Raw genomic sequence first — 12,462 nt, forward strand, 5'->3', positions numbered from 1 at the left:
TGTTTTATAGGTGGCATCTGGATCCTCAAAAATTGTCTTGTATGTATCCCAATTTACAACCTAAGTGTTGGAGATGTGGAAATCTAGATGCAACTTATTTTCATATTTGGTGGACATGTAGGGAAGTTAAAGCATTTTGGATTAAGATATGGTGGAATATTCAAAATATTTTTAAGAAAAAGATAAAGTTTAAGCCGCATATATTTTTGTTGGGTATTATGGAAGACTTGGATGCAAAAGAAATGGAATTGATGTTGAATTTTATAACTGCTGCAAGACTACTAGTAGCTCAATATTGGAAAACAGAACGTTTACCCACTATAGAAGAATGGTCACTTAAAGTCTCGAACTTAGCAGAAATGGCCAAGATTTCCGCTTATGTGAAGGATTATTCACAAGAAAGATATATTTTGGTTTGGAGAAGATGGATAGATTATATTGAGCGTAAATATGGGACCAAAAAATATCGTTTGGTTTTTGAGTGAATTTTAGAGTATTATTGTTGTATAAAGATTAGAATAGTTTACTTAGTACTATTTTTAATTATTAAAGTGATGTTATTATTGTTTTTAATAACTGTATATTTGTTTAAAAGAGAGTTAAAGGAGGTTATAGAAATGTTATTTTAATAGTTGATTAATGTTAGTTAGAGTATGATTATTTTATTGTTAACCCTGTGATTGGCACTGGGAAGTGAGGGGGGAGGGAGGGGGGAGTGGAAGGGTGGGTTGGGGAAGGGGGGGATTTATATTGTAAAATTTTATAAAATTTTCAATTAAAAAAAAAGAAAGATACTGGGCAAAGGAAAAAGATTAAAGTGGAAACCAAGAAAATAAATGATGGGACTTACCAGAGAGAATACTTAAAAAAGAAACATTTGTTTGAATATGGTTAAAGAAATAGAAAGGTTTTGGAATATAAATGTCATTCTAAGAGGGATGAATTCCCTAAATAATATAGTATTCTTTTCCCCCTTTTTTATTCTCTTTCTTGATATGAGTAATATAAAAAAGTTGAAATGAGTTAGATAAAGGAAATGTTTTAGATATTTAAATATGATTGAATTTAAGAAAATTATAATGGGTAAAAAATATTTTGAATAAGAATTGAAGGACTAGATAACTAGATGTATTAAATGGAATATTTAAAGATTAAACATATTTTTAATTATGGTTAAAAAGAATAAGAAATTTAGGAAATAAATATATATCAGCTTAGGAGGGATATATATGTTAAGTAGTATGTTATTTTTTTTTATGTTTCTTTACTCTTGCTCTCCTTTCTTTTTTTTTTCACTGTTTTATCTATTTCTTAAGAAATGTAAAAGTGTGTGATGGTTCATATGGAAAAAATAGAGTTAAATTTTTAAATGTAATTAATTTTTGAGAAAATCTTAACCAATGAGAATACCTAGAATTTTGTGGTAGAAACAAATTAAAATAAGGACTGTAACAGGATCTATTATAAGGGAACCTGAATGATTGGAAAGAAAAGAAATATTATATTGATGTGATTATTATTTTTAGGAATATTGGGAAAATATATATCAAAACAATAAGAATTGTATTAACTCAATGTTTTCGAAAAAGGATATTTTGGGAAAAGAGGAAATCAACTAAAACCATTATGTGGATTGTGGATTATAGAAATCAATTGTTAGTTATTGTTTTGCAAATGTAAACCCAAAGAACACACTGTTCACCAATTATTAAGTGATTTATGTTTTTTTTTAAAAATCAATAAAATATATTACAAAAAAAGTTGCTAAGTTTGTAGACCCCTGAGCTAGCTGGTTGGCCCTTCTTCCTCTCTCCCTTCTGAGCTCTTTCCACAGTGTAGTAAGAATGCACCCCCCCCCAATCTCTTCCCTGTACCCTTAAAGACACAGGAGTCAAATGCAAAGCAAGAAAGGCTCACAAAATAAAGAAACACATAAACTCCCGTTTTTTTTTTTTCTTCTTTAAGCTGGGTCAGGCATGTCACACGTCACAATGTTGCAATCCTAGATTGAAAGTGTCTGGCAATTGCAAAAAGCTTTAGCTTTAAACTAAGCCTGTTTATCTTCAAAGAAAACTTTCTAAAAGCCATAGACAGACTCAGTTAAAGGGGGTAAAACTAATTACATTTGTTTAAAGGGATTAAAACTTTCCCTATTGTCTTTTTTCCTCTTTCCTGCCCAAACCACCACCTTTTATAGCCTCTCCTCTCCTCCCCCCAACTTTTACTTCAGTTCATCTCCAGCTCCGAGGTGCTTCCGAAAGCACCAATCAGATGGAGCCCTGGCGGCTCCTGGGGCTTCTGCAGAACTCAGACAGTCCTGCAGCTACAGCTGCCTCTCCCTCAGGCTTGGTCGCTTCAGCTCATTCCTCTCCCCCGCCACACTTCTCTATGATGGTTGCGTACCACCTGCCACATAGCAAAGTGCCACAGGTGGTACACGTACCATCGATTGAAAAGCCCTGACCTAGAGGAGACTTTATATTCTTCCTTTTTTAAAAAAAAACCCTGCCTTTCCACACCAGCAAAATGGTGATCCATAGACAATACATCAACGAAGAGCCAGTTTGTGGCAGGTGAAGGTTTTGGCCTAGAACACAAAAAGAAGTTCCAGGCCTGCCTTAGGCATAAAAGCTGTCTGGGACCAGTCATAAACTCTCAGCCCAACACAACTCCTAAGGTAGTTGTGGGGAAAATAGGAGCAAGGAGTATTGGGTGTGTTCTCTATCTTGAATTGAAATATAATAATAATATATTATAACTGATGAAGGAATGTGATGTTCTCTGACCTCAGGATTCCCATGATGCTGATATCCCTGGGAATTATTGTTCTTCATGCATTGGAAGACCGTGAGCATTTGAAGTGTAATTAAATAAATGCCTTCCTGTGTAACAGATGAAATAAGTTATTCCCTCACTTTTAATTACTTGCCTTCCACTGGAAGATAAACCCTGAAAAAAGTGGTGGACTTTGTGAGGGCAAAGTCAATAGATAAAATTGGAAGACAAGAGAGGCTTGTCAGAGAAGACAATGATAAAAATTATAATAATGATAAAGACAATGATAACAAAATTGTACAAATTTTCTAATTATTTTATTTCTCAAAATTACTTATTTCCACAGGCTCCTAGAAAGCACATGGTTTCTCTGGGTCTCTCAAATGAGTCACATTCCAATGAACATCAGTTACGACCAGAATTTGGACTGGGTCTCTTGTCAGGTAAGAATATTTCCATTTTCTGCTCAGAAGCATCATCTTTCTTTCACTTTACCTATTAATGCTTTGGGGTTCATGGACTTTGAACAGAGGGCTTTCATGACTACCACTAAAGTACTTTAGCCATTATAACCTTTGGGAAAAAACAAGAACTTAAGTTTTTGTATGGATTGGCAGATAGGTATATATAGAAGGGGTTCACATTATAGATGTTTGAGTTGAGCAAGATCCATATTAAAGGATGTGCTGAGCTTATGCAGAGTAATAAGCAGCAGACAGCTCCAGTTAGAAATTTTTCACAGTATCATGGATGGAGCGTATAACCTCAGCCCAGCTATCAATGAATGGAAACAGTTCAAAGTTCAATTTATGGAAAAAGGAAGCCTGACTTCTATCTGAACTACACCTTGAAGAGAGGGAGGCTAGAGAGAGAAGGAGAGAGGAACAGGAAACATCCTTCTTTAATTAACCATAGGCCACATGAGAAACAGACACCTTCTCCTTATCTAACTGTTGGCCCTAGTGGTCAACAGGCTCTTAGATGGAAATGGAGAGTACAGTTGTCAATAATATTTTTACATGCGCTGATATTCACACTTGGCCTCTGAATGTTGTACTGGACATGCCATCTCAAAAACTGTAAGGAGGAATCAGGATAAAAGCTACAACTTATTTCATTCCATTTGTGTGTGTGCATGTGCCTTTGTGTCATTTTTGACTCCTGGCAACTGCTTGGATAAGTCCCTACAATTTTCTTGATAAGGTATTTTTGAAGTAATTTGCTCTTGCCTGCTTCCTAGGGCTGAGAGAGAATGCCAGGCCCAAGATCATCCAGCTGGTTTTGTGCCTAAAGCAGGACTAGAACTCACAATCTTCCGGTTTCTAGTCTGATGCCTTAAGCACTACCCCAAATTGGCTGTCACTTTCATTTCTGTTTACTGTACTTAAAGCTAAAGATAAATACCTACTTTCCAGTCTTATATTTTAAAATGTTCTCTTCCTTTTCTCCTTGTCCTGTTTTCTCCTATCAAATTGTGATAACAATTTTTTTCAGATCCTCAAATTGTGCATGTCTGGCCTGTAAGATTGAAGTGCCAGTCTCTTAGCCATGAGGTTACTGTACAACGTACATTGTCTATTAGAGCTGGCCTGAGTTGAGTGTTTACATTCAAATGTTTAGAAAACCCAGAATGAACAAAGAGAAACCAAACAGAAGCCCAAACCCACGAGCCAAGAATAAGAGTTGCTTGTCACAGAGCCTCTCTATGATAGGAAGCAGCAGCGGCTGGAAAGAAAAGGGCCGATTGGAGAGCTTCACCCACTGTCTCTTTCTCCCTTAGCTCACAGGAACATGCAATGTTGATCATTCCTGGTTCAATGACTGGTTCACTGGGCATCTGAACTTCCAGATTGAGCATCAGTGAGTATGAGCTGGAGCAGAGGCCAGACCGTAGAAATGTCATACCTCACACATGGCCAATGTTAAGAAGGGCTACCAAAAGTTCTGGGATAGTCACCTGACACCCTCTTCTCTTCTCTTCTTGCAGCCTTTTCCCCACCATGCCTCGACACAATTATTACAAGGTGGCTCCTCTGGTGAAATCTCTGTGTGCCAAGCATGGTGTTCACTATGTGTGCAAGCCCATCCTCACAGCTTTTGCAGATATATTGCAGTAAGTTCATGGCTGAGGGAGGCTCCTTTTGGGCACTGGCATATCCAGAAGAGATTGAAGCTGGAAAGATCACAGAAGAGATTGCCTGGGGAAGATGTTCTCACTGCCATCAATCCCTTTCTCCTTTATCTTTCTGCAGCAGCTTGAAGGAATATGGGCAGGACTGGCAGGAAGCTTATCTCCATGAATGAGGACTGGGAGACGCTCAGACAGCAACAGAAGTACATAAACTTGGTAAGACAGGGTGACTTTTAATTATGGAGAGAATGGGATATTTCCAATAATGAATTGATCACCTCTCTATTCCCCTTCTTTAGCAGAGACATCAAGATTTGATCACCTCTGTGTATCACCATTTATGAATGGGAGACAAGCAGGGGCCTGAGTGGAAATATGTTTTGGTGAACCTCTTAGGAACTCTCACTTTGTGTTGATTGGTTGCAAAAGTAGGAAAAGGGAAGTGACACAAAGAGTGTTTTGTTTAAGTAGGTGGGAACATTGAGAAAGGAGCTGATAAGCATTCAATTATTCTTTTGACTTGCCTACTGTTCCCATCTCTCTAGGTACCCTATTTGACTGCACCTATCATACACCCACCCAGGTCGTTCCAGTGGGATACCACCACTCTAATTTGGAGTTAGAAATAATTACACTTTGCAAGATCCAACTTTGTGTAATGATCAGCAATCATTATGAAGCACTCTCTAATCTGAATTTCTTTAATGAGTCTTTTTTCATTTCTTGACAGTGGTTCATTGAGTTCTCATGACTGCCTGCCCTTATTCATTTGAAGAAGTAAAGACTGGTGGGGACCTTCCTCCAGGAGCTTTTCCATTAGATGTAAAGTCAGGACCATCTTTTTCCTGTGGTGCTACCAGAAATGGGCTCCCTTTCTCTTTCTCCCCCTCAGTTTCCAAATCAAAATTTCTGTTTTCTTACAATTTTGGGAAACCATTTGACAATTCCTATTGATACTTGAACATGTATAGTATTCAGTACTTCTACTATTTATGTGAAATATTATTGGATATTGTTTTATTCTGGTTTATAGAGTTTTTTTAAAATTGTCTGAGGTGGGAAAACAGAGATAAGTGTATATAAAAAGCTAAAGTGAAATTTGAACTTCTGATTTTGACCTTCTCTTGGGATAATGAAGAAGCAAGAGCAAAACCAGAGACACTTTGAATAGGTGATGGGTGGTATAAATAATAAATAAATAATAAAAATAAATAAAATGGTGGCTCAGCCATTTCTTTAAGACAGCATGTCTAATTCTACCTTACTCCATTTGCTAAGATGAACAACAGAGCTGCTTCCTTTGGGGGATATTCATCCTGTTATTCTAAATTTTAATCATAGTGAACGATATGAAATCTCCCAGGTGAGGCCTTGCTGAGATTCAAAATCCATCTTAGAGAGCATGGTGGCTGGCAGGGGCGTACACAACACATGGTGTTAGTGTGAAAACAGTAAAGACGATGCTCATATCACATGCTTCAGTGCAGGCACTGCTACCATCCTGCCTTTCTTAATCCCACCCTCCCTTACAGTCACCCTGATGACAGGGGCTGTGGAGAGTTGTAATTCAACATAATGGGGAGGGAGGGTATGGTCTTCTCAGCTTAATCTCCAGTTAACTTCTCAATCATCCTTTTGTTCTGAGGGGAAGCAATGGAAGGAAGTACAGCAAATTGTCTTTCTTATTGACTTATTGACTTCCAGAGCTTTTCTCATCATTACCACACAAATTTCTTCTCTTCCAGCATAATTTGTGCTGTTCCAACAGATGAGCTTTTTCTGCTGAGGAATGAAGCCTGCAAGTGATTGAATGCAGACAAATTGCATAAACTTGTTGGGGTTTGCTGGTTTTGTTCCTTTTTGTACCAAATGTCCCTATCTGGTCATCATACATGGACAAATCCTTTTCCTTAAAGTGGCCTGGAATTGAAGAGGAGGAAACATGCAAAGAAAGCAGTTTTGACTGGCTTGTATGAGGATGGGTTTTTCAGAACTGTGTTTTTCAGTGTTTGTTCCTTCCTCACTAGAATAATCCCCATTCTCTCCTATCCCAAGAAGTTTGCACATATGGACCCAATGCCTCCTTCTCCATATTGTCCTCTTTATACTAACACAGTCCATTTCTCCACACCTAACTCTAATGAATGAAAGAAAACCAAGACACTCTTAAGACAACTTAATTATTTCTGAGACTATTACTTTCCATTCTTCCTGTTCTATATCAAACCTTTGTGCAGGTATAATGGGTGGTCAACACAGAAAGGTTTTGTATTAGGGCTTGCATCACTCTGTGGCTGCTCTGGTGACTTAAATGTTCTGTGAGCCTTTTGCCCATAAAGATTCTGTTGTAAGATGGTCAGGATGTGCTCCTAACATCTGGATCATTGCCTTGAAACCTGTCCTGGGAAAAGTGGTCATCTGTTTTCATTCCCAAAATCCTAAGAAACCATTTCATATCAAATGTGTTGCTCAGCAACTGGTGGGACAAACATATTCCAAGTAACATCTGGCTGACCAGTCTTACCAATCAGTTTTTATTAATGTTCTCATATCTCCACCCTGTTGTGTGCTTATCCAAGAAAAATTAGAAATAAAAGATCATATAGTTTGCACCAATATTTTCCCTTAGTCCCCAACATAGAACTTCTTTACAAAGGAGGCCTTTTGCAGGGGAGGGGGGAATGAATTAAAATCATTTTTCCCCAGATTTCTTTCCTTTGTTGCTTTTTCTACTTCCACAGTTCACAAAACCAGCAATTTGTCATTCACCCATCTACTTTATATATGCTACTACCCTCTTAAATCAAGTCATTAATGACCTAAAGCCAAAAGGATCAATCCCCCATTTTCTCAAATAGATTTGATCTAAAGAGTTAATCTTTAAACTGCTTCTTTTCTGAACATCTTATTGTTCCAAATAAAATAAGATTCATGTAGATTAAAGAAAAAAATATCCCAGCTTTTTCCCCTGCATAGAATTGCAAAATGGTTGCTGAAGGCTGCAAATAGGTTGCAGGTTGTGGTTCTCTGGGATTGGTTGGAGCCTTCCAAGATAGCTGGGCCTCATCTAAAGGATATTTATAAGGCCACACACAGCATTGTTACTTGATTATTTTTTCCAGAATCTTCCCAGACTGACATCAATACCTGGGACAATTCTGGAAAAGATAAGCAATGGACCCCTAGAGGCTAACAAAGTCATAACCAGAAGCCAACATGGGCTTGTCAAAAACAGATCATACCAGACAAATCTTATTACATTCTTTGACAACGTGACAAAATTAATGGACCAGAGAAATGCTGTGGATATGATTTACTTGGCCTTCAGTAAGACATTTGATAAAGTAGACAAAAACCTATTACTTGATTAGGTTAGACAGCATCACCACCAGATGGATTTGTAACTGGCTGGCCAGCCATACTCAGTGCTTAGTCCTTAATGGAACTGAATCTACATGGAGGGAGGTATGCAATGGGGTACCCCAAGGCTATGTGATTTGGGTGAAGGAATGGAAGGGGAACTCATCAAATTTGTACATAACACTAAGCTGGCAAGAATACCCAACACCCCAGGCTCAAGATCCAAATGGATCTTGACAGACTTGAATACTGAGCCTATCTAACCAAATGAAATTCAATGTAGAGAAAAGTAAGGTTTTACACTTAGGCAAGAAAAATCAAATCTACAGGTACAGATGTGGTGAAACCTGGCTATGAGAGGGATCTTGGAGTCCTAGTGGATAATCGCTTAAATATGAGCCAGCAGTGTGCTGCATCTACCAAAAAAGCCAATGCAGTTCTAGGCTGCATTAACAGAGGGATAGAATCAAGATCACACAAAGTGTTAGTACCACTTTATAATGCCTTAGTAACACCATACTTGGATATATTGCATCCAGTTTTGGTCGCCACAATATAAAATAGATGTTGAGACTCTAGAAAAAGTGCAGAGAAGAGCACCAAAGAAGATTAGGGGACTGTAAGCTAAAATATATGAAGAATGATTGCAGGAATTGGGTATACCTAGTTTAATGAAAAGAAGGTGACATGATAGCCACTAAGAGAGAGTCAATCTATTTAACCTGAAGACAGAAGAAGCACTGGATGGAGACTGTAAGGGAATTGTGCAGCAAGTGTCCAAATGGAGTCAGAGATGCTGAGACAAACGTGTAGTTTTATATAAATAAATATATTTTACATTTATATATGCAGCAAACAATATAGTCAGGCATCATGAGGTAAATCCTCAGCTAAATCACAGAACAGCGTACAGAGCACACAGGAGAAAAAAAGGCAGGAAAAAGGGAAACTCCCCCTTCTTACACACAGCAACCAATCACAGTATAGATTACCTCCTGCAGAAGCCCCCACTCTCCAACCAATCAACTACATCTGTGTATTCTGGCCCATTATACAGGACAAAAAGCAAGGAGAGAAGCAAGGTAGACCTAAGGATAGGATAGGATAGGATAGGATAGGATAGGATAGGATGATAAGATAAGATAAGATAAGATAAGATAAGATAAGATAAGATAAGATAAGATAAGATAAGATAAGATAAGATAAGATAAGATAAGATAACCTTTATTGTCATTTTTTTACTCTGGGCACAATGGCACACATCAAAAATAAAATTTAGTTGCCCGCTCTCAAAGTGAAATACATACATGACACACACCTAAACATATTATATACAACATATGTATAGACTCACACCCCTACATATACATAACAAATAAATATATTTAATATTTATTTGTTATGTATATGTAGGGGTGTGAGTCTATACATATGTTGTATATAGTATGTTTAGATGTGTGTCATGTATGCATTTAAATACTGTCCATCTTGAATATATAATGGAAGGAGGAAGCTTGAGAGTTCACAAGGTTAATGCTGTATGGAATGAAACTCTGGCTGAATCTGGATGTTCTGCTTTGGATACCACAAAGCCTCCTCCCAGAAGGTAACAAGGTCTGGAGGATGTGTAGTGTCCCAGATAATCTTAGGGACCCTGCTCAAGCAACACTTCTGTGCTATGTCCTGGATGGGAGGGAGGGAACTGCCAATGATCTTTTTGGCCGTTCTCACCACTCTCTGGACCACCTTCCTGTCTGAAGCACTGATGCTTCCAAACCAGACTGTGATGCTGTATGACAGGATGCTCTCGATTGTCTCCCTGTAGAAAGTGGCCAGGACAGGGGAAGGAATATGTGCTTTTCTCATGCGACACAGAAAATGCAGGCGCTGCTGTGCCCACTTCACCAGTTTCTCACTGTTGAGTGACCAAGCCAGCCTGCTCATTAGCTGCACACCCAGGAATTAGATGCTGGTAACCATCTCCACAGATGAATCATTAATGCACAGAGAAGTGTGGCTGTGCCTGCCTTTTCTGAAATCAACAATGATCTCTTTGGTTTTTCCAGTATTTAAAACTAGGCTGTTTTCCTTACACCAGTTCACCAACCCCTCAACCTCCTTGCGGTAAGCTTCCACCTTGTCATCCTGAATAAGGCCCACTACTGTTGTATCATCTGCAAACTTCACAATATGGTTGGCGGCAAACCTAGCACAACAGTCATAGGTCAATAGGGTGAACAGCAGCGGACTTAAGACACAACCCTGAGGAGAACCTGTGCTCAAAAAAATGGTATTAGGGGTATTTGTTCCAACTCACACATATTGGGGCCTGTTGGTAAGAAAATCAAGAATCTAGTTGCACAAAGGAGTGTTTAAGCCTAAAAGGCCCAGTTTGTCTACTAGATGCTGGGGAATGATTGTGTTAAACGCTGACCTGAAGTCGACAAACAACAAATGCACATGAGTATTTCTTTCCTCTAAGTGCTTCAAGTTCAGATGGAGAATGGAAGAAATAGCATCCTCCGTAGAGTGATTTGGTCGGTAGGCAAACTGAAGCGGGTCAAATGCTGGTGGGAGGCTAGATACAATAATGTCCTTTATCAGCTTCTCAAGCATTTCATAATGGTGGATGTCACTGCAACCGGACGGTAATCATTGAGGCCTGTAATTGTGAACTTTTTTGGCACTGACAAGATGATGGCCATCTTAAAACATGATGGGACCACTGCCTGCTGCAATGAGAGATTGAAAATATCTGTGAGAACACAAGCCAGTGTCTCTGCGCATTCCCTGAGGACACGTCCAGGAATGTTATCTGGGCCTGCTGCTTTCCGAATGTTTTTCTGCAGTGTTTTCCAGATAGAGGTGACATCAAAGCTTAGCACTTGCTCATCAGGATGGGGCACAGCTTTCCTAGCAGGAGTACTATTTGATGCCTCAAATCTACCCAAAAATGTATTCAGTTTGTTTAAGAAGTCTGTCACCCTTGCATCTCGATGGAGTCACCTTGTAATCTGTAATGGCCTGGATCCCTTGCCACATTCAACTGGTGTTTGTTGGGTCCTGAAAAAAGTTCTGAATTTTCTGGCAATGGGCTTGCTTTGCACCTTTTATGGCACTTTTCAGATTTGCTCTGGCTGTTCTAAGTGCCAGCATGTCACCAGATTTAAAAGCCACATTCCGTGCTTTCAGCATGCTGCGGACCTCATAAGTTAGCCACAGTTTTTCATTCGCCCTCACAACAATGCTTTTCAGGACACAGACATCTTCTATGCACTTTTGGATATATGCATACACCGTGGTGGCATACTCCTCAACATTTGTATGTCGGTTATCAGTAGTTGCTTCCTTAAACATGCCCCAATCTGTGCACTCAAAGCAGTCTTGTAATGCTTCTATAGCTCCCTCTGTCCAAACCCTCACCTGGTTTACTGTAGGTTTCACTTTGACTAATAAAGGTTTATATGCTGGAATAAGCAGCACTGAGAGATGGTCAGAGGAGCCCAGGTGAGGGCGGGGGATAGCTTTGAAAGCCTTCTTGATATTGGAATAAGCAAGATCCAGTGTATTGTCCCCTCTGGTTGCAAAGTCCATATATTGATGGTAGTTAGAACAATTAATCAGTGGAACAACTTGTCTCCAGAAGTTGTGGGTGCTCCAACACTGGCAGTTTTTAAGAAGAAATTGGACAACCATTTGTGTGAAATAGTATAGGGTTTCCTGCCTGAATAGAGGGTTGGACTAGAAGACCTCCAAGGTCCTTTCCAACTCTATTACTATGAAAATAATGATGTTGAAATTGGACTTTGATGCAAATGATGGGCTATCTTTGAAAACACAGCAATGCTACGGCATACCCTTGAAAGAAAACTGGGAAGCCTATATTTGTGGAGTCTGTCTGGCAAGAACAAAGAATGTTTATTCACAGAGAATATGCACATGGAACACTTGTACCTATTCTAGGCAGTTAGAGAACTGATAAACAGTAACAAAGAGTTGGACTTCCGGTGGCTGCCGGCGGCCGATGGAGGCAATCTGACAGCCTCCCGTCAGCGTTCTATGTAAAAGCCGGCAAAACAGCGCGTATCAGCTGTTTGCCGGCTTCAGCCTTCTTCTCGGGCGAAGGGAAGAAGGTGAGCTGCTGGTGAGTAGGCGTAGAGTTCCCTAGTCTCCCTGAGGGCTCTCGGGGAGATGTA

The 12,462-nt window shown here is 39.2% G+C and overlaps 1 protein-coding gene across 1 annotated transcript in view; it reads left to right on the plus strand.

Annotated features, from left to right (window-relative positions):
- Window positions 1-5,104, plus strand: part of LOC107291629 (acyl-CoA (8-3)-desaturase-like) — a 35,692-nt gene extending 30,588 nt beyond the window's left edge. Inside the window, exons 9-12 of the mRNA XM_029284976.1 lie at window positions 3,122-3,218; window positions 4,556-4,635; window positions 4,763-4,888; window positions 5,028-5,104. Coding sequence (XP_029140809.1) covers window positions 3,122-3,218; window positions 4,556-4,635; window positions 4,763-4,888; window positions 5,028-5,079 — 355 coding nt within the window. The 3' untranslated portion in view covers window positions 5,080-5,104. The remainder of the gene's footprint in view (window positions 1-3,121; window positions 3,219-4,555; window positions 4,636-4,762; window positions 4,889-5,027) is intronic.
- The last annotated feature ends 7,358 nt before the right edge of the window (window positions 5,105-12,462 follow it).

Source organism: Protobothrops mucrosquamatus, unplaced genomic scaffold (genome assembly GCF_001527695.2).
Source record: "Protobothrops mucrosquamatus isolate PMUCROS unplaced genomic scaffold, P.Mucros_1.0 scaffold1156, whole genome shotgun sequence".
Lineage (NCBI taxonomy): Eukaryota > Metazoa > Chordata > Lepidosauria > Squamata > Viperidae > Protobothrops > Protobothrops mucrosquamatus.